At 37.8% G+C, this 26,744-nt stretch overlaps 1 protein-coding gene across 2 annotated transcripts in view; it reads left to right on the forward strand.

Annotated features, from left to right (window-relative positions):
• LOC306848569 (immunoglobulin mu heavy chain-like) overlaps positions 1-26,744 on the forward strand; it is a 187,890-nt gene that overhangs the window by 79,945 nt on the left and 81,201 nt on the right. For both annotated transcript variants that reach the window (XM_079383206.1, XM_079383207.1), the window contains exons 4-6: positions 3,473-3,799; positions 3,896-4,219; positions 4,377-4,457. In XM_079383206.1, the coding sequence (XP_079239332.1) occupies positions 3,473-3,799; positions 3,896-4,219; positions 4,377-4,457 (732 nt within the window). The remainder of the gene's footprint in view (positions 1-3,472; positions 3,800-3,895; positions 4,220-4,376; positions 4,458-26,744) is intronic.

Consider the following 26,744-nt stretch of genomic DNA (forward strand, 5'->3'; position numbering starts at 1 on the left):
AGTGAACCTGAAGCTGAACACGCTCAAAACTGTGGAGATGATAGTGGACTTCAGGAGAAACCCCCCTGCTCTCCCCCCACTCACCATCATGAACAGCACTGTGACTTCAGTAGAGTCATTCAGATTCCTGGGCACCACCATCTCCCAGGACCTGAAGTGGGACAATCACATTGACTCTATTGCGAAAAAGGCCCAGCAGAGGCTGTATTTCCTCCGCCAGCTAAGGAAGTTCAACCTGCCTCAGGAGCTGCTGAAACAGTTCTACTCTGCAATCATCGAGTCTGTCCTATGTTCTTCTATAACTGTTTGGTTTGGTTCAGCTACCAAAACAGACATCGGAAGACTACAACGGACAGTTAGGACTGCTGAGAGAATTATCGGTGCCCCTCTGCCCAGCCTCCAAGAACTTTACACCTCCAGAGTGAGGAAAAGGGCTAAGAAAGTCACTCTGGACCCCTCACACCCAGCTCACTCTCTCTTTGTACTGTTGCCCTCTGGCCGGCGCTACAGATCACTGAGCACCAGAACAGCCAGACACAAGAACAGTTTTTTCCCCCAGGCCGTATCCCACCTGAACAACACATAACACACCCCGGTACTGTACATCTGTAAATAACTCATCAAACCTTCATCTGTACATAGGACACATGCACGTTCACAGTTCTGTCTATGGTCATGTCTCTTTTCTGTATATTTTTATTTTTATTACTATTGTTATTCTTAATTATTGTATATTCTCTTCATTAGCGTTCTTTATCACCTTAATTATATGTTGTCTGCACTATGTTTGTACTTTCTGTACTGGAAGCTCATAACACCAAGACAAATTCCTTGTGTGTGCAAACACACTTGGCAATAAAGCTCTTTCTGATTCTGATTCTGATTCTGATCATTCTGAAGGTCTAAGCCTCAAGCATCGACGACAGATCGCTGTTTTTCGATGGAAAGCTTATAAGGAATGTATTTGCTACATTTGTGTAAGCAGTACACATCCAAACACGCAGAGTAAAAAAGCAGTACGTACCTTTATCATTGTAATAACGAGCCACAAACGAGCCACTGCTGAAATCCCAGTTTAGTTAGAGAGGTAAGGGTCCACAGAACAACATCCCAGCGAGCACTTTTAGTCCAGCGGAACAATAACGTTGTAATAAGGATGAATATTCCTTTGTTTACATTTAATTTCTTCAGGAGTTACTGTTCGCGTCCGTTATGGAGTAAATTACACTCAAAAACAGCATCGTGGTGGTAATAAAACAACACGGTGTTGTAGCATACAGTTTTACAAACATAATGAGACCGTCTACGGAAAAAAAAGTCTCAGAAAAGCGGAATATAGATTATTTGAATTTGGCGCTCCCTCCTGCCGGCAGTGACGCAGCTGTCATCTGAGCGGGGCGTAACTTAGCGATCTGCTTTATCCATAAAAAACTGTTTTTTTTTTCTTCTACATTTTTTATATGTGTGTGTGTGTATTGTGTGGGGAATGTGGCCGTGTCTGCATGATTATAATCTGTATGGACGCACATCAGCGTGTTTATTAGCGACTCTATGACGGCTATCATTGTGATTCATTGATCAGCTATTATTGATTATATGGCCCATCTGTTTGATTATCATCTGAATGGAAGCACATCAGCGTGCGATTACTGACTCTATGATCATGTCTGCCAATATCACTTAATGTCTGGCAATCAGAATACTTCAGTATACATACTATATACAAAGCATTTTGTTTCTATTTTTTTTCCCTTTTTTATTACTCAAATAATTATTTTTGTATTTTTTAGTGCTCAAATAAATCTGTCTATTATTTTATAATTGAAAAACTATGCAGGAACATGTATAATGACTAAAATAGCTTGTATAATTCTGCAATCCATTTGGTGGTTATTTTTCCTCAAACAGGGGGGAGGGGGGGACTATAAATAGTTTCAGAAAAAATATTGCAGGAATCTCATTTTTCATGGTATCTTCTTCAAATTTGAAATATGAACTCATGAGATACATGGCTTTCGATCCATTACTTTTCTGGATTGCTCCAGGACTTATTTCATGTATTTGTATATGAAATAAAAAAACATTCAGTGTGGAAAAATATTTTTCAAGGCACGTCAGTGTCTATAACTTTTTATCTTTTTGAGCATTATCAACTCTGGATGATAGATAGTAAAGCCCAGAGTGTCTTCTTTCCAAAGATACCTAATTTGTTTGTGTAAGCACACTTTGTCAGGAACTGTTACCATTTTAATTTAGGTAGGTTATTTTCACCTGCGAGGCCCCAAATGGGGGCGAAGGTTAACAGGTTAATCTAGATTTAAACTGACAGAGTGTGTCTGCCTCCCGAACAGTGTTAGGTAGATTGTTCCAGAGTTTGGGCGCTAAATAGAAAAAGGATCTGCAGCCCACAGTTGATTTTTATATTCTAGGTATTATCAAAAGGCCAGAGTTTTGAGAACGCAGCAGACGTGGAGGACTATAATGTGATAAGAGCTCGCTCAAATACTGAGGCGCTAAACCATTCAGGGCTTTATAAGTAATCAACAAGATATTAAAATCTATACAATGTTTAATAGGGAGCCAGTGCAGTGTTGACAGAACCAGGCTAATGTAGTCATATGTTCTAGTATGAACTCTAACTGCTGTATTTTGAAACATCTGTAGATTGTTTATTAAGCGTGTAGAACAACCACCCAATAAAGCATTACAATAATCTAACCTTGAGGTTATAAATGCATGAATTAACATTTATGCATTTGACATTGAGAGCATAGGTCTCAATTTAGATATATTTTTAAGATGAAAAAATGCAGTTTTACAAATGCTAGAAGCGTGACTTTTCAAAGGAGAGATTGCTATCAAACAGCACACCTAGGTTGACTGACGACGAAGAATTGACAGAGCAGCCATCAAGTGTTAGACAGTGTTCTAGATTATTACATGCGGGAGTTTTAAGTCCGATAATTAACGCCGCTGTTTTTTTTTTCAGAATTTAGCAGTAAGAAATTACTTGTCATCCAGTTTTTTATATCAGCTATGCATTCCATTAGTTTTCTCAATTTGGCGTGTTTTACCGGGCCACAAAGAAATATAGATCTGAGTATCATAGTAGCACTAATAGAGAGATACAACCATGATCAGATGATAAGAGCAGATCATTTGTAACTCTAATGAGAGCAGTCTCAGTACGGTCTAAATTCTGACTGGAAATCCTCACATATATCATTTTTCTTTAAGCGTGAAGGAGCAACCGTATCTAAAGTGCTAGAAAAGAGAGAGCCCATAGTTTCTGTTACATCATCAAGTTTTTCCTGCACTCTTGGATATGGTGAGGAATTGAGATAAATCAGGATGATTGCTATGTGCGTTTTTATAATAAAATTCCCCATTTTGGCTAGCACGTCAGTGCTCTGACATTCTCTCTATCACTTTTTGTAACAATAATAATCATTCAAATGTACTTGTGTTTCAGTTACCAGTGGAGTGGATGAGACTCATGTGTTCATCAGTTCTGGTGAAAATGTCTGTTTGCCCTGTGATAATGCTCTTCACTGCACATCAACTACATGGATCTATAACAGATTAAGAAATTCAGCAGCAGTTGAACTAATTGCTGGAGGGATAAAGAATAAAGACACAGAGACACATGAGAGACTGAGTCTGGGGTCTGACTGCTCTCTGAACATCAAGAACGTCACAAAAGAAGATTATGGCATTTACACCTGCCAACAATATGTGAATGATCAACAACAAGGAACTGATTCACGTGTTTTCCTGCATGTTCTTCATGGTAATTATGGTAAGATTATGTGGCCAATTTAAAAAAGGGCAAATTCTTCATTTAAATTCCCATGATGATTAAAAAGTGTGATTTGTGTGTTATTTTGTGTTTCAGTCGCTCCATCATCATCGTCCTCATTCTCACAGACTGAGATCAGTCCAGGCAGCTCCGTGGCTCTCTTCTGTCAGTTGTATTCATATGCTGGAGTCTCTTGTGATGATTGGATCTCTTCTGAGGGAATTCAGCTGTTCTGGGTGAATCAGGCTGGTGTTAAACTGGCGCCATCAGGCTCCAGATATCAGATATCAGCTCCAGGACATTGTATCAGCACTCTAACAACAATTCTGCTGAATGAAGATGACAACAGAGAGTGGAGATGTGACGTTACTCAGAGAAATCAAGTCAAGACCTCAGCCACATATTCTGTCAAGAGTTCAGGTGAGAAAACAATCTCATCAATCAGTTACTGAAGAGTCTCTGCAGACATGCTAATGTATAATGGTAGATAATGCTAGTGTAATCTTGTGTTAACTAAATAAAATATGTGTCATATTCTACAGTAAGATTAATCTGAACTAATGTTAATCATTTATAGCTCAAGCTGATTCAGCGTCAGCAGTGATTTTTGTCCACATCACAAAATCAACTACAAAGACAGCAGTAACTTTTACACAAGGTACAGTAAAAACAAAACTTTCACTTTTTGTGAGTTTTACTGAATCATCTCTTGCCTATGTCAGCAAATGCATGAAATCACTTCAAATTAAATTGAAAGAGCTGTTCGAATAAAGTGTAAAGAGAAATACTGTTAGTGTTTAATTTTTTTTTATTATTTTTAAGTGCTTTGTGGTAATCATTGTGTTGAAGAGTAGCGCTTGTGGTTAGTTTGTGTGATGGTTGTTTGGTGACTATGGTGTTCTGTTTATTGTTTCATACAATGAATGTAGTAGTGCTAATGTCATGCAATGATAAATAGTGATTTATCTGTTCACTTTATGTGGTCCCCAGCCGGCATTTCAACGTTGATTCACCGGTGAATCAACGTCGGGTAACATGGTTGAATCAACGTTGGCTTATATTTCGATTTTGCAAATTGGATCAACGTTGATATTGTGACGTTGTTTCACCGTTGAAATCGTGACGTTGTTTCACCGTCTTACCTTCAGCATTGGTGAATTAAGGTTGTTCAGTAGACGTTGGATTAACGTTGAATTATGTGTTGCTTTTGCAAATTAAATCAACGTTGATAACACAACGTTGTTTCACCATCGTACTTTCAACATGAGTGAATACACAACTGTACGTTCAATTAGAACCTAGTTTACATTTAGATCAACACTGTACATATATATAAAGTTTAAAAATAAAATGACTGGCAGGAATGGCTTTACAATCAACATCAATAAACTACCACACGCTGAAAATTGTAAAACAACAGTTTTATTGTGGAAACATACTGTATAAAACAGATGAAAATAATCTCAAACTTTAGCTTGCAGTGTTTGTGTTTGGATGTATTGTTAAAAACCTGTAAAATCCAAATACAACATTTAAAGACTCAAAGTGTTTGTACCATAACATGCATATTTTGCACTGCACTTGAATAAGAAACCCTTGTACTTCTTTTGACTGAAACCAGTTGATCTTTTATTTTAGTGGAAATCTATAGTTTCTGTGAAAACATGTTTTACTAATGTGTCTCATTACAAGAGATTTGTACATTTGTGCAGAATGTGTTGAACAGCTTGAGAATGGAACCTGCAACAGAAACCATGTCGGTGGTAAAGGATAGGACTGTCTGAGTTTTGTCGACAGCCAGAACAAATTCTTTACGCAGGAAAACCGCTGGTTGCATTTCATATTTTAAGTAGAAACTTTTCTTCAAAATGATAAAATGTTAGAACCAACAGCCTTGTGCATATAGTGTGGTTGTGCTTTGGGTGATCCTTGAAAGAGTCCCAGCTCTAGGTCCTTTCTGATGCCGTCCCCTCCTCTCTCTCTCACACTTGTGCCCTTTCTGCACTGTCCTATATGTATAAATAACAAAAACACCAAAAATAAATACTCAGAAAATATCAACTTTGATATTGTGAAATATCTTTAACTGAAAACTGAATGCAAAACAAATCACATACAATATTTTCACTTTAAGTTCAATAACAGTGGGGTTGGAAACAAAGTGCACAACACTATTCATTAAACACCTATTTAATGTATTCAGATGAAAGTTTGCAATATTAAATTATTCACAAGCAGTTTTTTCAGAGCCCCCAGTTACACTGTTTTAATCAGAATCCTAACTATACAGTGTATTTAGTAAAACAAATCAAATCAATTGAATTTTTATTAAACTAAGTAAAATCAAAACCTTTCACAAAAGGTCAATTAATCTCTACCAGAAGTGACAGTGCAATGTAAAAGATGAACAATTCCTTACCAAATTGCCAATAAACAGCTGGATCCTTGATGACTCTACAAGGGAAAGAAGAAATGGTTTACTTAAAAGTTCTTAAAAAGCAGTTTTTCGTTTTATACCATTCCTTTAAAACAGTGGTTCTCAAACTGTTTATATCAAGTACAACCTCAGAAAATATCTGGCTCTCCAAGTGCCACCATAATGACCAACATTAAAATACAGAAGCATAGTAGGCCAAACTATTCAGCTACAGCTCTGCACAGTTCACAACGAGGCAGTTTTATTCCTTATAAGAATATGTATTGTTGTCAGCCACTTTAACATTACAGTAAATACAGTTTGAACATTAACACTGCACAGTGCTTATATACACAGGTAAATACAAAATTTAAATAATGATTAAATTAAAATGTGTTGTACCAAAAGTAAAATAAAAACTGTACTATACTTAAATATAAAAAAATAAAAAACAAACAAACAAACAAACAAAAAAAAACTTTACTCAAATAAAGATTCAATTAAAATGTATTAACATTAATTTATATTTAATTTAGTTTTTCCTCTGAGCTATACAGTGCTATGCATACGTTTAGACACCCATGCTAAAGCTGACTAAAAAGAGAAATAAAAAAAATTGAGATTTTTTTCCACATTTTGGAAATTGAACTTAATGCCTTAATTAAAAAAAAAATAGGAAAAATCCAACCTTTAAGGACACTAATTTTCTTTGTGAATGAATAATGGATCGTAAATAAATAAATGTTCTTCCTTAAAATACAGGGTGCATAAGTCTGGGCACCCCTATGTTAAATTCCCATAGAGGCAGGCAGATTTTTATTTTTAAAGGCCAGTTACTTCATGGATCCAGGATGCTATGCATCCTGATAAAGTTCCCTTGGCTTTTGGAATTAAAATAGCCCCACATCACATAGCCTTCACCATACCTAGAGATTGGCATGGAGTACTTTCCATAAGATCATCTCTCAATGCAAATTAAACCAGCTATTAGGCTAACTGAAATAAAACCATGCCAATCTCTAGGTCGTCTGTGGATGAGTTATGATGTTATCCTTCTGTTGTCCGGAGATAAAATGAAGTTCTGAGGAATGTTTTTGCGCGCGCTCTCTCTCTCTCTCTCTCTCTCTCTCTCCCCCTCTCTCTCTCTGTAGAGAGGTGTGAGAAAAAGATATTGGATTTTAGAACAATAAATACAATAAAAACAATTCAAGGACAATAACGATTTAATAACAAGTCACAATATATGTGTATTCACAATATTCTGGTGGTTAAAAATAATTTAAATAACACTCTTATTAATGAAACGGAAATAAATTAAATACAATTATATCTAAATTTGCAACTAAATCAGCCTTTATTCTTCAAACACAATGCAGAAAATAATCCCAGAGTCCCCCAAGACATTTTTTGGAATGTTACAAAGTCAGAACAGACCATCATGTTGTGTTACATATATCGGTGGACATGTGGTGCAGTTCTAGCCGTGACCAGATAAATTATTCTGATTTAGACATGTATACGCTGTCCCAGCTATTTTCACAGACTTCCAGGTTCTGTTTATGTAAACAGAATAGTACCCATGTGTTAGTACTTTGGAAATTTGGAAATATCTTCCTTTTTCAGTTACTTCTGCTCTCTCTCTCTCTCTCTCTCTCTCTCACACACACACACACACACCCCGTACAGCGTAATTATCTAAAGATAATCATACCTTTTACAACCCATCACAGAAAACGTTACATCTTAGAAAATAAATAAATAATTATTGTACTTTATGAGTAATTTACTCGTGGGCTCAATAAAATGTTCCCTCTCTCTGAGAGGACGCTTGCTATTTTAAAGAATATGGAGATATATAATTATATATGACAGCATGTTACTACCATGTTACTAAATAAAATCATTCATCATACATTTTAAACAAGTATTCAACATTTAAGTTTATTGATCTTATAAAACACGTAGTAACAAACATGTTACTAAAGCAAAGCAAATCTTTTATCGTACATTTAATCATGTATTCAACATTTATTTTTAACACATCATTCTCTTCATTTAAAGAATATGGTAATAACAAAATATATAGTTATATATGTCATAGTAACAAACATATTACACTGATAAAAATGATTTTTTTTTTGGTGCAGTAAATACTACATAAAAACAAATGTGATTTCTACATTAAATAATTTAGTTCAGGCAAAAATTTTAAAATCAAAGTAAATTCTATATTGGTACTCAATTTAAGCTTGTAGAAATTTAAGTTTGAACTTATAATTTTATTTTACTTGGAATTGTTTGTTATGTTTATGAGGATTCTTTAAGTAAATATCAAAGTCATGATCCAGTTGTTCCCATCATGCACTTGGGCATGAATAATTAATAAGGTTAACTTTTTTTCTAATTTCGAGATGTATTTACACTGTTTTACTTTACTTTACTTTACTTTTGTCATTTAGCAGACGCTTTTGTCCAAAGCGACTTACAAATAAGAAAAAGTAACTAAAACTAAAAAGTTACAACTCTATAAATACTATCTACCCACATATTTAAGAAAATAAAGAAATTAAATAAAATTAACACATGCATATAACAACAACATTTCAATAATAAACATATCAATGAAAAAATTAAATAAAAAGCTACTACTATCCCTTGCCGGTGTCCCTGCCCGGTGGAGTCGCACGGTAGAGTCGATGGTCTTTACACTCTTTGGTCTTCACACTAAGAGGGCTTCACACGACGACTGCCGCGACCGCTGCCGCGGTATAATAACCTTTATTATACCAAACCAACAAATGATCATTTCAATTCAGCTGGACCCACTTTCCTGTTTATCAACTACAAATGGCCAAGCAAGTGCACACACTGACAAGATACACGATACAGTACGAGACCGTACTGTACTGTACGAGTACTTTATGGCTGCTTTTGTTGTTAGGTTTAGTAATTTACTGTTTTGTGGCATCTTGAGTTGATTTTCTACTCAGAATGACCCATTCATACTCAAACACTATCCACTGATTGTCACGTCATTGTGTATGATGTACCAAGTATTGAGGTCTGTGTGTTCATTTGAAGAGTAATTCTATTGTGTAGACATATTATCTTAAAAGGATAACAAGCTGTCTACACGCTTACTTACATGTTTGTGAGTGAATCACATGCCTTGACAGCATGGTTGTTTTCCAGTGCTACATCGATTGAGTAAATTTTAGATGCCATAAGGCAATTCATTGAGCATACATTTTGATATTTTACTGAATTTATAAAACACATAATTCTTTTATTTTAAAGAAGGTGGTCAAAAACTGTGATTATATATAACATACATCATTCTGGGGGCAACGATGTTCATACCCAGAAAGTTGGGAAATTATGTCCTGTTTTGAGCTCTTCTCACTCACAAGATGTCCGTCTGAGTCGGTCGAGCTGACACACACACACACACACACACACACACAATGGTTTTTATGTTTTCTGGGGACGCTCCATATATATATACTCGTAATAATTTTGTACTGTATGCCTACCATACACCCCTTTTTTAATAAAATATTGTTTGCATGCTATCTTAATCATGAGGACTCTGGAAATTTATTATATCAGTAATTTGTTATATCAGAGTAATACCAACATCATTTACATTTGTGTACTTATAAATCATATAGACGCACATATATAAACCTTAATGCTGTTCACATATAATTGAAGTGCAGTATAACCAGACTTAAGCCATTAATATGCTTTTTAACCTGTTAACCATCACCCCCCATCTGGGGCCTCACAGGTTAAAAAAATACCTAAATTAAAATGGTAAAAGTTCCTGACAAAGTGTGCTACACAAATAAATTAGGTATCTTTGGAAAGAAGATACTCTTGGCTTTACTATCTATCATCCAGAGTTCATAATGTTCCAAAAGATAAAAAGTTATAGACACTGTTGTGCATTGAAAAATATTTTCCCACACTGAATGTTTTTTTATTTCATATACAAATACATGAAATAAGTCCTGGAGCAATCCAGAAAAGTAATGGGTTGAAAGCCACGTGTCTCATGAGTTTATATTTCAAATTTGAAGACAATAACATGAAAAAAAACATGAGATTCCTGCAATATTTTTTCTGAAAATATTAATAGTCCCCCCAGCCCCCCTGTTTGAGGAAAAATAACCACCAAATGTATTGCATCCATACATATGATAATCATGCAGATACAGCCACATTCCCCACACAATACACACACACACATAAAAAATGTTGAAGAAAAAAAAAACTTTTTTTTCCATGGATGATCTCATTTTGTTTGTAAAACTGTATGCTAAAAAAACCCAAAAAAAACATGGGGCCTAAGAAAAACTTTCCATTGCCTGAGGGCAACGCTATGCAGTAGAGGGTTATGCTTGGATTAAGGGATCTAAAATATGGTCATGCTGTAAATATGGAATATGCTAGTAATAGGCTTGTTTATAAGCAACTAGTTAATAGTGAGAATTGGTCCCTAAACTAAAGTGTTACCATTGTGTTTTGGGCAATCGCCTCCTAAGAAATGGGTCCAGCTAGGGTCAAGGGAATTGAAAATAAAGATTTGAAAATATGTCCTTTTGCACATCCCTACACCTGGCCAAAGTTAGTGCAGACAGTCCCTTATGCAAAATCCTCGATAAAGAACACAGTGCTGTAGACAGCACATGTCAGTGTTGGGAAATGTGCAAATATAAAGAGAGAGATAGAGAGAAAGAGAAAGAGAGAGAGGGAGCTTGAGAGATCTCTTTCATCTCCTCCTGACATCTTCAAAGACAATGAGAATCAAAGAAAAAGAAAAAAAACTATGCTACAGCACCGTGTTGTTTTTTACCACCAAGACACTGTTTTTGAGCGTAATTTAAGGACGCGAACAATAACTCCGGAAGAAATTAAATGTAAACAAAGGAATATTCATCCTTATTACAACGTTATTGTTTCGCTGGACTAAAAGTGCTCGCTGGGATGTTGTTCTGTGGACCCTTACCTCTCTAACTAAACTGGGATTTCAGCAGTGGATGCGTTTGTGACTCGTTATTACAATGATAAAGGTACGTACGGCTTTTTTACTCTGCGTGTTTTGATGTGTACTGCTTACACAAATGTAGCAAATACATTCCTTATAAGCTTTCCATCGAAAAACAGCGATCTGTCGTCGATGCTTGAGGCTTAGACCTTCAGAATGATATATAGTTTTTCAAGATTAACTTTGTCCCGTTTCACTTATTCTGTTAGAAAACAATGACACACACAAACAAAGAGCGTTCAGTGCGACGTCGCTCTGGTGAAGGTTAACAGGTTAAGCCCCTTCTGAAAAAGCTTCTTGATAACACCACGTTGAGCAACTATAAACCCATATCAAATCTTCCTTTCATACACTGTAAAAAGTGATTCACTACATTTACTTAAAATTGTGTCAACAGATTACAAGCAATATTATTAATTAAATTCAACACATAAAAAATAATTCAAATTAATCAAATGATATGCTTACAAATTATTCATTCATAATGAGTAAAAATAGCACAAAAAATTAAGTAAGATTTAAACAAAAACATTGGTTTCATTGGACAAAAACACACTATGCTAATGAATACTATGTTATGCATGCCAGGCCAGTAGTTGGCGATCAAGAAACACCCCGCAAAAACATACTACGCATGCACATGGCATCACCTTTTCACAAATTCATGTTTTTGTTGTTTACTTGGAGATGATACAGGCATCGTGTTCAAAAGTTTGTGTTTCCAGGCCCCAAAAACTGAGTTATTGACACTGTCGATCATAACATACTTCTAGAGAGACTGGAAAACTGGGTTGGGCTTTCTGGGATGGCACTCAAATGGTTCTGGTAATACTTAGAAGGGAGAGGTTATTATGTGAGTATAGGACAGCATAAGTCTAAGTGGACGGCCATGACATGTGGAGTCCCACAAGGCTCAATTCTTGCACCGCTCTTGTTTAGCCTGTATATGCTCCCACTAAGTCAGATAATAAGGAAGAACCACTTACGATCAAAATTTTGGCAATTGGTCAATGGATAAAATTACCGGGACGCTAAGTTTCCGAACTTCCTGCGGTGGTTTCGTGTCGATCGGAGTAACGGTTTCTACGATATTGCCAGATGTTTTTTAAGCGCAAAAATGCTACGTAGCGCAAACCATAAGGCTAAACCTGACAAATTTGGTAACAATGGACTCGGCTACGATTCAGGAGTCTAAAATGGTGACTGCTGTGAAAATATGTGAACCCCACCCAAAGTGATAAGCATGTGAAAATTTGATTTTACCACTAGGTGGCGCTGCTTCGAAACTTCTCAGGCTCCTTCAGGGCGTCGTGCTAATGACCCATACCAAGTTTCGTAACGATACGTTAATTCGTTCGTAAAATATAGCATTTTACTACAAAATTCAACATGGCCGACGCCTAAAATGGCTTACATGGTAAAATTTCATATGATTGGACTCGGCATGATGATCTGAATCCAATGAGACCAGTTTTGTGATTTTTGGCCAAATCATTCACAAGTTATAAGCAAAAATATGAATTTTTCATATCTCCTGACCACTAGGTGGCACAGTGCCGAATCACTGCACGCAGCCTCAGCTCATGCTTGGTATAACATACACCAAGTTTCGTGTCAATACGCCAAACGCTTGCGGAGATATAGCCTCAGATCCATTTTTGCGTGCTTTTCTGCAAATTCGTTAGTGTGGTATTCGAGAACGCTTGGACGAATCGACTTTAATTGCATAACTTTTGCCCTGCATGGTCTATAGATGATCTGAGCCAATTTTGGTGAGAATCGGAAGAATCGTCTAGGACGAGTTCGACAAAGTAGGTTTTACGAACAATTGAAGATAGCGAAAAAACTAAACCTTGCGATTTTTGAATTTCGGACTTGATTCGACTCGGCTTGAGCCATGAGCCAAGGATTCAGAGGATGAATTAATTTTGATTTTGTGGCTTACTATTCAAACGTTATTAGCATTTCAAAATTGAATATTTGGACAAGTGGTGGCGCTAGAGAGTTTGAGCTAAAGACTCCAAATGTGGTGTGGTTTGTATTGACAGTATCCTCTATCAGTGTGCCAAATTGTACAACTTTCCCGCAATCGGTTCTATGGGCTGCCATTGAAACGCGGCGGAAGAAGAAGAAAAAGAAATATAGCTGCAAGCAGCAATCACGGGGCCAAGCACTCCAATGGCAAAGTCAGGAGCTAAACATGGCATGGAGCATCAGACCAAATGCAACAATGAGTAACCAAAGCAATAATTGCACGATTGTAATTGAAATGGCTGAAAATTATAAATAAAACCACCAGTAATATGATTAAATGGCTTATCACTTTTGGCCAATAGGTGACGCTCTAATCAAAGCACTTTGTTACGTTCTGTGTGAGTCGACAATGGCACACACAAAGTTTGGTGTAATTACGTCAAAGCTTTGCATAGATATAGTCTCAGACTCATTTTGGCAACATGCCTAAAATTTGTAGCAGCGCTATACAAAAACGGTTTTATCTGTCGACATGAAATCCATAACTTTTTGTCAGCGTGGTCTGAAGATGATCCCATTCAATTTTGGTGAAAATCGGACGAACGGTCTAGGAGGAGTTCGAAAAAGTAGGTTTTCAACATGAATCAATATGGCGGACAGGAAGATCGGCTTATTATAGAACAATTGGTATGTATGTTGTCGGCATGACCCAAGGAATATTTTGAGACCAGTTTCATGACAATAGGCTGATGCGATCAAAAGTTATTAGCATTTCTGTAAGTTCAATATTCAATGGTTACTGAATGATCTATTACTCTTGACCAATAGGTGGCGCTGTGACCAAAATGACGTGGCTTGGTCAGAGTGAGGTGACAATGACACATGCAAAGTTTGGTGTAAATATCTCAAAGCTTTGCAGAGATACAGCCTCAGATGCACTTTGGCATCTTTCCAGCAAATTTGTTGATACGTTAAACGAAAACCGTTTCGTGTATCGTCACGAAATCCATAACTTTTTGCCAGCATGGTCTGAAGATGATCAGAGTGAAATTTGGTGAAAATCGGACGAACGGTCTAGGAGGAGTTCGAAAAAGTAGGTTTTTAACATGAATCAAAATGGCGGACAGGAAGTTCAGCCCATTATGGCAAAATTGGTATCAATGTTCTCGGCACAAACCAAGGAATCTAGCAATATCAATTTGATAACAATAGGCTAATGTACGCAAAAGTTATTAGCATTTTTCGAAATTTCGTTATAACGTTTGACCACAAGGGGGCGCTGCCCCCAAATTTTTTGTGTACATTCAGGGCCTGGTACCGAACATTTTTGTAATTATTTGCGAAACGATACGCTAATGCGTTCTTAAGATACAGCAATTTAAAGGTAAATTCAAAATGGCCGACGCCCAAAATGGCGGAATTGGGAAAATTGGATATCGTTCGACTCGGCATGATGTACTGAATCTAAAGACACCAGTTTTGTGATTTTTGGTCAGAGCATTCAGAAGTTATGAGCAAAAATATGCAATTTTTATATCTCCTGACCACCAGGGGGCACAGCGCCGAAACACTGTAGGTAGTCTCAGGTCATGCTTGTTACAACACACACCCAGTTTGGTCTCAATAGGCCAAACTGTTGCGGAGATATAGCCTCACGTTCACTTTTACGTGGTTTTCGTAGAATTTGTTCGTGCGCTATTCGGAAATGGTTTGACAAATCAACTTGAATTCCATAACTTTTTGCCAGCATGGTCTGAAGAGGATCTGGTTCAATTTTCGTGAGATTCGGTGCAACGGCCTAGGACGAGTTCGAAAGAGTAGGTTTTACGAACAATTGAAAATAACGAAAAAATTAAATCTTACGATTTTTGAACTTTGGTGTCCATTCGACTCAGCATGAGCCAAGGAATCAGAGGAAAAAAGAATTTTCATTTTGTGGCTTACGGTTCAAAAGTTATTAGCATTTCAAAATCGCATTTTTGGACAATTGGAGGCGCTAGAGAGTTTGAGTTAGAGACTCCAAATTTGCTACCGTTAATGGTGAGACTGGCCTCTATTAGTGTGCCAAATTTTACAACTTTCCCGCAATCGGCTCTATGGGCTGCCATTGAATCGCGGCGGAAGAAGAAGAAGAAGAAGAAGAAGAAGAAGCAAAAGAATAATAACACTAACAAACACAATAGGTGCCTACGCACCTTCGGTGCTTGGCCCCTAAATATAGCTGCAAGCAGCAATGACGGGGCCAAGCACATCAGCGGCAAAACGAGAAGCAAAGCATAGCATGGAGCATCAGAACAAGTGCAAAAATTAGTAATTGAAGGCATTTTAAGATTATTGTAGTAAAAATGGCTGAAAAATCATTCAAAACTAGCAGTAATAGGATTGATTGACTTTTTACTTTTGACCAACAGGTGGCAACGTCAACAAATCAATGTGATGTGTTCTGTGTGATGTGACAATGACACACACAAAGTTTGGTATCAATATTCCAAAGCATTGTAGAGATACGGCCTCAAGTGTCATTTTGGCGTCATACCTCAAATTCGTTGTTGTGGTATGTGAAAACCAGATAACTGACTATGGCAACGTTGGTATGACTGTTCTCAGCATGACCCAAGGAATCTATTAATAACAGTCTCGTCACAATAGGTAAAATTCACAGAAAGATATAAGCACTTTTTTGCCATTTCATTATGAATTTTGACCACAAGATGGCACTGTGTCAAAACATTTTGAGTTCTTTCAGGTTGTGGTCTCCATGATAGATATAAAGTTTCGGAATGGTACACCAATGCATTCGTAAGATAGTCAATCACAATTTCATGTTTTGTTCAATTATAGCGCCACCAAGAGGCACAATCCCACCTAATTTTTTAAGTGTCCTTAGAGTTTGCCAATACATATGCGTGTCAAATTTGGTGAATATATCTCATTTTGTTTTGGAGTTATAGACATATTTGTGTGTAAGTAGATAAAAAATGACTGACTGTTGACTTTGTTTGCATTTTTGTGCCACTTACGATCAAAATTTTGGCAATTGGTCAATGGATAAAATTACCGGGACGCTAAGTTTACGAACTTCCTACGGTGGTTTCGTGTTGATCGGAGTAACGGTTTCTACGATATTGCCAGATGTTTTTTAAGCGCAAAAATGCTACGTAGCGCAAACCATAAGGCTAAACCTGACAAATTTGGTAACAATGGACTCGGCTACGATTCAGGAGTCTAAAATGGTGACTGCTGTGAAAATATGTGAACCCCACCCAAAGTGATAAGCATGTGAAAATTTGATTTTACCACTAGGTGGCGCTGCTTCGAAACTTCTCAGGCTCCTTCAGGGCGTCGTGCTAATGACCCATACCAAGTTTCGTAACGATACGTTAATTCGTTCGTAAAATATAGCATTTTACTACAAAATTCAACATGGCCGACATCTAAAATGGCTTACATGGTAAAATTTGATATGGTTGGACTCGGCGTGATGCTTTGAATCCAATGAGACCTGTTTTGTGATTTTTGGCCAAATCATTCACAAGTTATAAGCAAAAATATGAATTTTTAATATCTCCTGACCACTAGGTGGCACAGTGCCGAATCACTGCACGCAGCCTCAGCTCATGCTTGGTATAACATACACCAAGTTTCGTGTCAATACACCAAACCCTTCCGGAGATATAGCCTCAGATCCATTTTTGCGTGCTTTTCTGCAAATTCGTTAGTGTGGTATTCGAGAACGCTTGGACGAATCGACTTTAATTGCATAACTTTTGCCCACCATGGTCTATAGATGATCTGAGCCAATTTTGGTGAGAATCGGACGAATCGTCTAGGACGAGTTCGACAAAGTAGGTTTTACGAACAATTGAAGATAGCGAAAAAACTAAACCTTGCGATTTTTGAATTTCGGACTTGATTCGACTCAGCTTGAGCCAATGATTCAGAGGAATTTTAATTAGAATTTTGTGGCTTACGGATCAAACGTTATTAGCATTTCAAAATTGAATATTTGGACAAGTGGTGGCGCTAGAGAGTTTGAGCTAGAGACTCCAAATGTGGTGTGGTTTGTATTGACAGTATCCTCTATCAGTGTGCCAAATTGTACAACTTTCCCGCAATCGGTTCTATGGGCTGCCATTCATTTGCGGCGGAAGAAGAATAATAATAATAAATATAGCTGCAAGCAGCAATGACGGGGCCAAGCACACCAGCGGCAAAACGAGAAGCAAAGCATAGCATGGAGCATCAGAACAACTGCAAAAATTAGTAATTGAAGCCATTTTAAGATTATTGTAGTAAAAATGGTTGAAAAATCATTCAAAACTAGCAGTAATAGAATTGATTGACTTTTACTTTTGACCAACAGGTGGCAACGTCAACAAATCGATGTGATGTGTTCTGTGTGATGTGACAATGACACACACAAAGTTTGGTATCAATATGCCAAAGCATTGTAGAGATACGGCCTCAAGTGTCATTTTGGCCTCATACCTCAAATTCGTTGTTGTGGTATGTGAAAACCAGATAACTGACTATGGCAACGTTGGTATGACTGTTCTCAGCATGACCCAAGGAATCTATTAATAACAGTCTCGTCACAATAGGTAAAATTCACAGAAAGATATAAGCACTTTTTTGCCATTTCATTATGAATTTTGACCACAAGATGGCACTGTCTCAAAATATTTTGAGTACTTTCAGGTCGTGGTCTCCATGATACATATAAAGTTTCGGAATGGTACACCAATGCATTCGTAAGATAGTCAATGACAATTTCATGTTTTGTACAATTATAGCGCCACCAAGAGGCACAATCCCACCTAATTTTGTAAGTGTCCTTAGAGTGTGCCAATATATATGCGTGTCAAATTTGGTGAAAATATCTCATTTAGTTTTGGAGTTATAGACATATCTGTGTGCAAGTAGATAGAAAATGACTGACTGTTGACTTTGTTTGCATTTTTGGGCCACTTACGATCAAAATTTTGGCAATTGGTCAAAGGATAAAATTACCAGGACGCTAAGTTTTCGAACTTCCTACGGGGGTTTCGTGTCGATCGGAGTAACGGTTTCTACGATATTGCCAGATGTTTTTTAAGCGCAAAAATACTACGTAGCGCAAACCATAAGGCTAAACCTGACAAATTTGGTAACAATGGACTCGGCTATGATTCAGGAGTCTAAAATGGTGACTGCTGTGAAAATATGTGAACCCCACCCAAAGTGATAAGCATGTGAAAATTTGATTTTACCACTAGGTGGCGCTGCTTCGAAACTTCTCAGGCTCCTTCAGGGCGTCGTGCTAATGACCCATACCAAGTTTCGTAACGATACGTTAATTCGTTCGTAAAATATAGCATTTTACTACAAAATTCAACATGGCCGACGCCTAAAATGGCTTACATGGTAACATTTGATATGAGTGGACTCGGCATGATGATCTGAATCCAATGAGACCTGTTTTGTGATTTTTGGCCAAATAATTCACAAGTTATAAGCAAAAATATGAATTTTTCATATCTCCTGACCACTAGGTGGCACAGCGCCGAATCACTGCACGCAGCCTCAGCTCATGCTTGGTATAACATACACCAAGATTCGTGTCAATACGCCAAACCCTTGCAGAGATATAGCCTCAGATCCATTTTTGCGTGCTTTTCAGCAAATTGGTTAGTGTGGTATTCGAGAACGCTTGGACGAATCGACTTTAATTGCATAACTTTTGCCCTCCATGGTCTATAGATGATCTGAGCCAATTTTGGTGAGAATCGGACGAATCGTCTAGGACGAGTTCGACAAAGTAGGTTTTACGAACAATTGAAGATAGCGAAAAAACTAAACCTTGTGATTTTTGAATATTGGACATGAGTCAACTCGGCTTGAGCCAATGATTCAGAGGAATTTTAATTTGAATTTTGTGGCTTACGGATCAAACGTTATTAGCATTTCAAAATTGAATATTTGGACAAGTGGTGGCGCTAGAGAGTTTGAGTTAGAGACTCCAAATTTGCTGTGGTTGCTGCTGACACTATCATCTGTCAGTGTGCCAAATTTTACAACTTTCCCGCAATCGCCTATATGGGCTGCCATTCATTTGCGGCGGAAGAAGAAGAAGAAGAAGGAGAATAATAATAACGCTAACGGTTTCAATAGGTGCCTAAGCATCTTCGGTGCTTGGCCCCTAATAAGAATTCTAACGATTACAATAGGTGCCTAAGCACCTTCGGTGCTTGGCCCCTAATAACACTAACAAACACAATAGGTGCCTACGCACCTTCGGTGCTTGGCCCCTAATAACACTAACAAACACAATAGGTGCCTACGCACCTTCGGTGCTTGGCCCCTAAATATAGCTGCAAGCAGCAATGACGGGGCCAAGCACACCAGCGGCAAAACGAGAAGCAAAGCATAGCATGGAGCATCAGAACAACTGCAAAAATTAGTAATTGAAGCCATTTTAAGATTATTGTAGTAAATATGGCTGAAAATTCATTCAAAACTAGCAGTAATAGGATTGATTGACTTTTTACTTTTGACCAACAGGTGGCAACGTCAACAAATCGATGTGATGTGTTCTGTGTGATGTGACAATGACACACACAAAGTTTGGTATCAATATGCCAAAGCATTGTAGAGATACGGCCTCAAGTGTCATTTTGGCGTCATACCTCAAATTCGTTGTTGTGGTATGTGAAAACCAGATAACTGACTATGGCAACGTTGGTATGACTGTTCTCAGCATGACCCAAGGAATCTATTAATAACAGTCTCGTCACAATAGGTAAAATTCACAGAAAGATATAAGCACATTTTTGCCATTTCATTATGAATTTTGACCACAAGATGGCACTGTCTCAAAACATTTTGAGTACTTTCAGGTCGTGGTCTCCATGATACATATAATGTTTCGGAATGGTACACCAATGCATTCGTAAGATAGTCAATGACAATTTCATGTTTTGTTCAATTATAGCGCCACCAAGAGGCACAATCCCACCTAATTTTTTAAGTGTCCTTAGAGTGTGCCCATACATATGCGTGTCAAATTTGGTGAAAATATCTCATTTTGTTTTGGAGTTATAGACATATTTGTGTGTAAGTAGATAAAAAATGACTGACTGTTGACTTTGTTTGCATTTTTGTGCCAATTACGATCAAAATTTTGGCAATTGGTCAATGAGTAAAATTACCGGGACGCTAAGTTTTCGAACTTCCTACAGTGGTTTCGTGTCGATCGGAGTAACGGTTTCTACGATATTGCCAGATGTTTTTTAAGCGCAAAAATGCAACGTAGCGCAAACCATAAGGCTAAACCTGACAAATTTGGTATCAATGGACTCGGCTATGATTCAGGAGTCTAAAATGGTTACTGCTGTGAAAATATGTGAACCCCACCCAAAGTGATAAGCATGTGAATATGTGATGTTACCACTAGGTGGCGCTGCTTCGAAACTTCTCAGGCTCATTCACGCCGTCGTGCTAATGACCCATACCAAGTTTCGTAACGATACGTTAATTCGTTCGTAAAATATAGCATTTTATTACAAAATTCAACATGGCCGACGCCCAAAATGGCTGACATGGGAAAATTGGATATGGTTGGACTCGGCGTGATGTTCCGAATCCAATGAGACCAGTTTGTTGATTTTTGGCCGAACCATTCACAAGTTATAAGCAAAAATATGAATTTTTCATATCTCCTGACCACTAGGTGGCATAGCGCTGAATCACTCCACGTAGCCTCAGCTCATGCTTGGTATAACATACACCAAGTTTCGTGTCAATACGCCAAACCCTTGCGGAGATATAGCCTCAGATCCATTTTTGCGTGCTTTTCGGCAAATTCGTTAGTGTGGTATTCGAGAACGCTTGGACGAATCGACTTGAATTGCATAACTTTTGCCCTCCATGGTCTGTAGATGATCTGAGCCAATTTTGGTGAGTATTGGACAAATCGTCTAGGACGAGTTCGATGAAGTAGGTTTTACGCACAATTGAATATAGCGAAAAAACTAAACCTTACGAATTTTGAATTTTTGACATGAGTCGACTTGGCTTGAGCCAATGATTCAGAGGAATTTTAATTTGAATTTTGTGGCTTACGGATCAAACGTTATTAGCATTTCAAAATTGAAAATTTGGACAAGTGGCGGCGCTAGAGAGTTTGAGTTAGAGACTCCAAATTTGGTGTGATTAGTATTTACAGTATCATCTATCAGTGTGCCAAATTGTACAACTTTCCCGCAATTGGTTCTATGGGCTGCCATTGACTTTGCGGCGGAAGAAGAATAATAATAATAAATATAGCTGCAAGCAGCAATGACGGGGCCAAGCACACCAGCGGCAAAACGAGAAGCAAAGCATAGCATGGAGCATCAGAACAACTGCAAAAATTAGTAATTGAAGCCATTTTAAGATTATTGTAGTAAAAATGGCTGAAAATTCATTCAAAACTAGCAGTAATAGGATTGATTGACTTTTTACTTTTGACCAACAGGTGGCAATGTCAACAAATCAATGTGATGTGTTCTGTGTGATGTGACAATGACACACACAAAGTTTGGTATCAATATGCCAAAGCATTGTAGAGATACGGCCTCAAGTGTCATTTTGGCGTCATACCTCAAATTCGTTGTTTTGGTATGTGAAAACCAGATAACTGACTATGGCAACGTTGGTATGACTGTTCTCAGCATGACCCAAGGAATCTATTAATAACAGTCTCGTCACAATAGGTAAAATTCACAGAAAGATATAAGCACTTTTTTGCTATTTCATTATACATTTTGACCACAAGATGGCACTGTCTCAAAACATTTTGAGTACTTTCAGGTCGTGGCTCCATGATACATATAAAGTTTCGGAATGGTACACCAATGCATTCGTAAGATAGTCAATGACAATTTCATGTTTTGTTCAATTATAGCGCCACCAAGAGGCACAATCCCACCTAATTTTTTAAGTGTCCTTAGAGTGTGCCCATATATATGCGTGTCAAATTTGGTGAAAATATCTCATTTAGTTTTGGAGTTAAAGACATATTAGTGTGTAAGCAGATAAAAAATTACTGACTGTTGACTTTGTTTGCATTTTTGTGCCGCTTACTATCACAATTTTGGCAATTGGTCAATGGATAAAATTACCGGGACGCTAAGTTTCCGAACTTCCTTCGGGGGTTTCGTGTCGATCGGAGTAACGGTTTCTACGATATTGCCAGATGTTTTTTAAGCGCAAAAATGCAACGTAGCGCAAACCATAAGGCTAAACCTGACAAATTTGGTAACAATGGACTCGGCTACGATTCAGGAGTCTAAAAAGGTGACTGCTGTGAAAATATGTGAACCCCACCCAAAGTTATAAGCATGTGAATATGTGATTTTACCACTAGGTGGCGCTGCTTCGAAACTTCGCAGGCTCCTTCAGGGCGTCGTGCTAATGACCCATACCAAGTTTCGTAACGATACGTTAATTCGTTCGTAAAATATAGCACTTTATTAAAAAATTCAACATGGCCGACGCCTAAAATGGCTGACATGGGAAAATTGGATAGGGTTGGACTCGGCATGATGTTCCGAATCCAATGAGACCAGTTTGTTGATTTTTGGCCAAACCATTCACAAGTTAGAAGCAAAAATATGAATTTTTCATATCTTCTGACCACTAGGTGGCACAGCGCTGAATTACTGCACGTAGCCTCAGCTTATGCTTGGTATAACATACACCAAGTTTCGTGTCAATATGCCAAACCCTTGCGGAGATATAGGCTCAGATCCATTTTTGCGTGCTTTTCGGCAAATTCGTTAGTGTGGTATTCGAGAACGCTTGGACAAATCAACTTGAATTGGATAACTTTTGCTCTCCATGGTCTGTAGATGATCTGAGCCAATTTTGGTGAGAATTGGACAAATCGTCTAGGACGAGTTCAACAAAGTAGGTTTTACGAACAATTGAAGATAGCGAAAAAACTAAACCTTACGATTTTTGAATTTTGGACATGATTCGACTCGGCTTGAGCCAAGGATTCAGATGATGAATTAATTTTGATTTTGTGGCTTACGGTTCAAAATTTATTAGCATTTCAAAATTGAATATTTGGACAAGTGGTGGCGCTAGAGAGTTGGAGTTAGAGACTCCAAATGTGGTGTGGTTTGTATTGACAGTATCCTCTATCAGTGTGCCAAATTGTACAACTTTCCCGCAATCGGTTCTATGGGCTGCCATTCATTTGCGGCGGAAGAAGAATAATAATAATAAATATAGCTGCAAGCAGCAATGACGGGGCCAAGCACATCAGCGGCAAAACGAGAAGCAAAGCATAGCATGGAGCATCAGAACAACTGCAGAAATGAGTAATTGAAGCCATTTTAAGATTATTGCAGTCCAAATGAGTGAAAAATCATTTAAAACTAGCAGTAATAGGATTGATTGACTTTTTACTTTTGACCAACAGGTGGCACCGTCAACAAATCGATGTGATGTGTTCTGTGTGATGTGACAATGACCCACACAACATCATTTGGTATCAATATGCCAAAGCATTGTAGAGATACAGCCTCAAGTGTGATTTTGGCATCATACCTCAAATTCGTTGTTGTGGTATGTGAAAACCAGATAACTGACTATGGCAACGTTGGTATAACTGTTCTCAGCATGACCCAAGGAATCTATTAATAACAGTCTCCATTATAGTCAATGACAATTTCATGTTTTGTTCAATTATAGCGCCACCAAGAGGCACAATCCCACCTAATTTTGTAAGTGTCCTTAGAGTGTGCCCATACATATGCGTGTCAAATTTGGTGAAAATATCTCATTTTGTTTTGGAGTTATAGACATATTTGTGTGTAAGTAGATAAAAAATGACTGACTGTTGACTTTGTTTGCATTTTTGTGCCACTTACGATCAAAATTTTGGCAATTGGTCAATGGCTAAAATTACCGGGACGCTAAGTTTCCGAACTTCCTACGGTGGTTTCGTGTCGATTGGAGTAACGGTTTCTAAGATATTGCCAGATGTTTTTTAAGCGCAAAAATGCTACGTAGCGCAAACCATAAGGCTAAACCTGACAAATTTGGTAACAATGGACTCGGCTACGATTCAGGAGTCTAAAATGGTGACTGCTGTGAAAATATGTGAACCCCACCCAAAGTTATAAGCATGTGAAAATGTGATTTTACCACTAGGTGGCGCTGCTTCGAAACTTCGCAGGCTCCTTCAGGGAGTCGTGCTAATGACCCATACCAAGTTTTGTAACGATACGTTAATTCGTTCGTAAAATATAGCACTTTATTACAAAATTCAACATGGCCGACGCCTAAAATGGCTGACATGGGAAAATTGGATATGGTTGGACTCGGTATGATGTTCTGAATCCAATGAGACCAGTTTGTTGATTTTTGGCCAAACCATTCACAAGTTATAAGCAAAAATATGAATTTTTCATATCTCCTGACCACTAGGTGGCACAGCGCCGAATTACTGCACGTAGCCTCAGCTCATGCTTGGTATAACATACACCAAGTTTCGTGTCAATACGCCAAGCCCTTGCGGAGATATAGCCTCAGATCCATTTTTGCGTGCTTTTCGGCAAATTCGTTAGTGTGGTATTCGAGAACGCTTGGACGAATCGTCTTTAATTGCATAACTTTTGCCCTCCATGGTCTGTAGATGATCTGAGCCAATTTTGGTGAGAATTGGACAAATCGTCTAGGACGAGTTCGATGAAGTAGGTTTTACGAACAATTGAAGATAGCGAAAAAACTAAACCTTACGAATTTTGAATTTTGGACATGAGTCGACTCGGCTTGAGCCAATGATTCAGAGGAATTTTAATTTGAATTTTGTGGCTTACGGATCAAACGTTATGAGCATTTCAAAATTGAATATTTGGACAAGTGGTGGCGCTAGAGAGTTTGAGTTAGAGACTCCAAATTTGGTGTGATTAGAACTTACAGTATCATCTATCAGTGTGCCAAATTGTACAACTTTCCCGCAATTGGTTCTATGGGCTGCCATTGACTTTGCGGCGGAAGAAGAATAATAATAATAATAATAATAATAATAAGAATTCTAACGATTACAATAGGTGCCTAAGCACCTTCGGTGCTTGGCCCCTAATAATAATAAGAATTCTAACGATTACAATAGGTGCCTAAGCACCTTCGGTGCTTGGCCCCTAAATATAGCTGCAAGCAGCAATGACGGGGCCAAGCACACCAGCGGCAAAAAGAGAAGCAAAGCATAGCATGGAGCATCAGAACAACTGCAAAAATTAGTAATTGAAGCCATTTTAAGATTATTGTAGTAAAAATTGTTGAAAAATCATTCAAAACTAGCAGTAATAGAATTGATTGACTTTTACTTTTGACCAACAGGTGGCAACGTCAACAAATCAATGTGATGTGTTCTGTGTGATGTGACAATGACACACACAAAGTTTGGTATCAATATGCCAAAGCATTGTAGAGATACGGCCTCAAGTGTCATTTTGGCCTCATACCTCAAATTCGTTGTAGTGGTATGTGAAAACCAGATAACTGACTATGGCAACGTTGGTATGACTGTTCTCAGCATGACCCAAGGAATCTATTAATAACAGTCTCGTCACAATAGGTAAAATTCACAGAAAGATATAAGCACTTTTTTGCCATTTCATTATGAATTTTGACCACAAGATGGCACTGTCTCAAAACATTTTGAGTACTTTCAGGTCGTGGTCTCCATGATACATATAAAGTTTCGGAATGGTACACCAATGCATTCGTAAGATAGTCAATGATAATTTCATGTTTTGTTCAATTATAGCGCCACCAAGAGGCACAATCCCACCTAATTTTGTAAGTGTCCTTAGAGTGTGCCCATATATATGCGTGTCAAATTTGGTGAAAATATCTCATTTTGTTTTGGAGTTCTAGACATATTAGTGTGTAAGTAGATAGAAAATGACTGACTGTTGACTTTGTTTGCATTTTTGTGCCACTTACGATCAAAATTTTGGCAATTGGTCAATGGATAAAATTACCGGGACGTTAAGTTTTCGAACTTCCTACGGTGGTTTCGTGACGATCGGAGTAACGGTTTCTAAGATATTGCCAGATGTTTTTTAAGCGCAAAAATGCAACGTAGCGCAAACCATAAGGCTAAACCTGACAACTTTGGTATCAATGGACTCGGCTACGATTCAGGAGTCTAAAAAGGTGACTGCTGTGAAAATATGTGAACCCCACCCAAAGTGATAAGCATGTGAAAATTTGATTTTACCACTAGGTGGCGCTGCTTCAAACTTCTCAGGCTCCTTCAGGGCGTCGTGCTAATAACCCATACCAAGTTTCGTAACGATACGTTAATGCGTTCAGAAAATATAGCATTGTACGACAAAATTCAACATGGCCGACGCCCAAAATGGCTGACATGGGAAAATTGGATATGGTTGGACTCGGCATGATGCTTTGAATCCAATGAGTCCTGTTTTGTGATTTTTGGCCAAACCATTCACAAGTTATAAGCA

This window comes from Barbus barbus, assembly GCF_936440315.1.
Source record: "Barbus barbus genome assembly, chromosome: 28".
Lineage (NCBI taxonomy): Eukaryota > Metazoa > Chordata > Actinopteri > Cypriniformes > Cyprinidae > Barbus > Barbus barbus.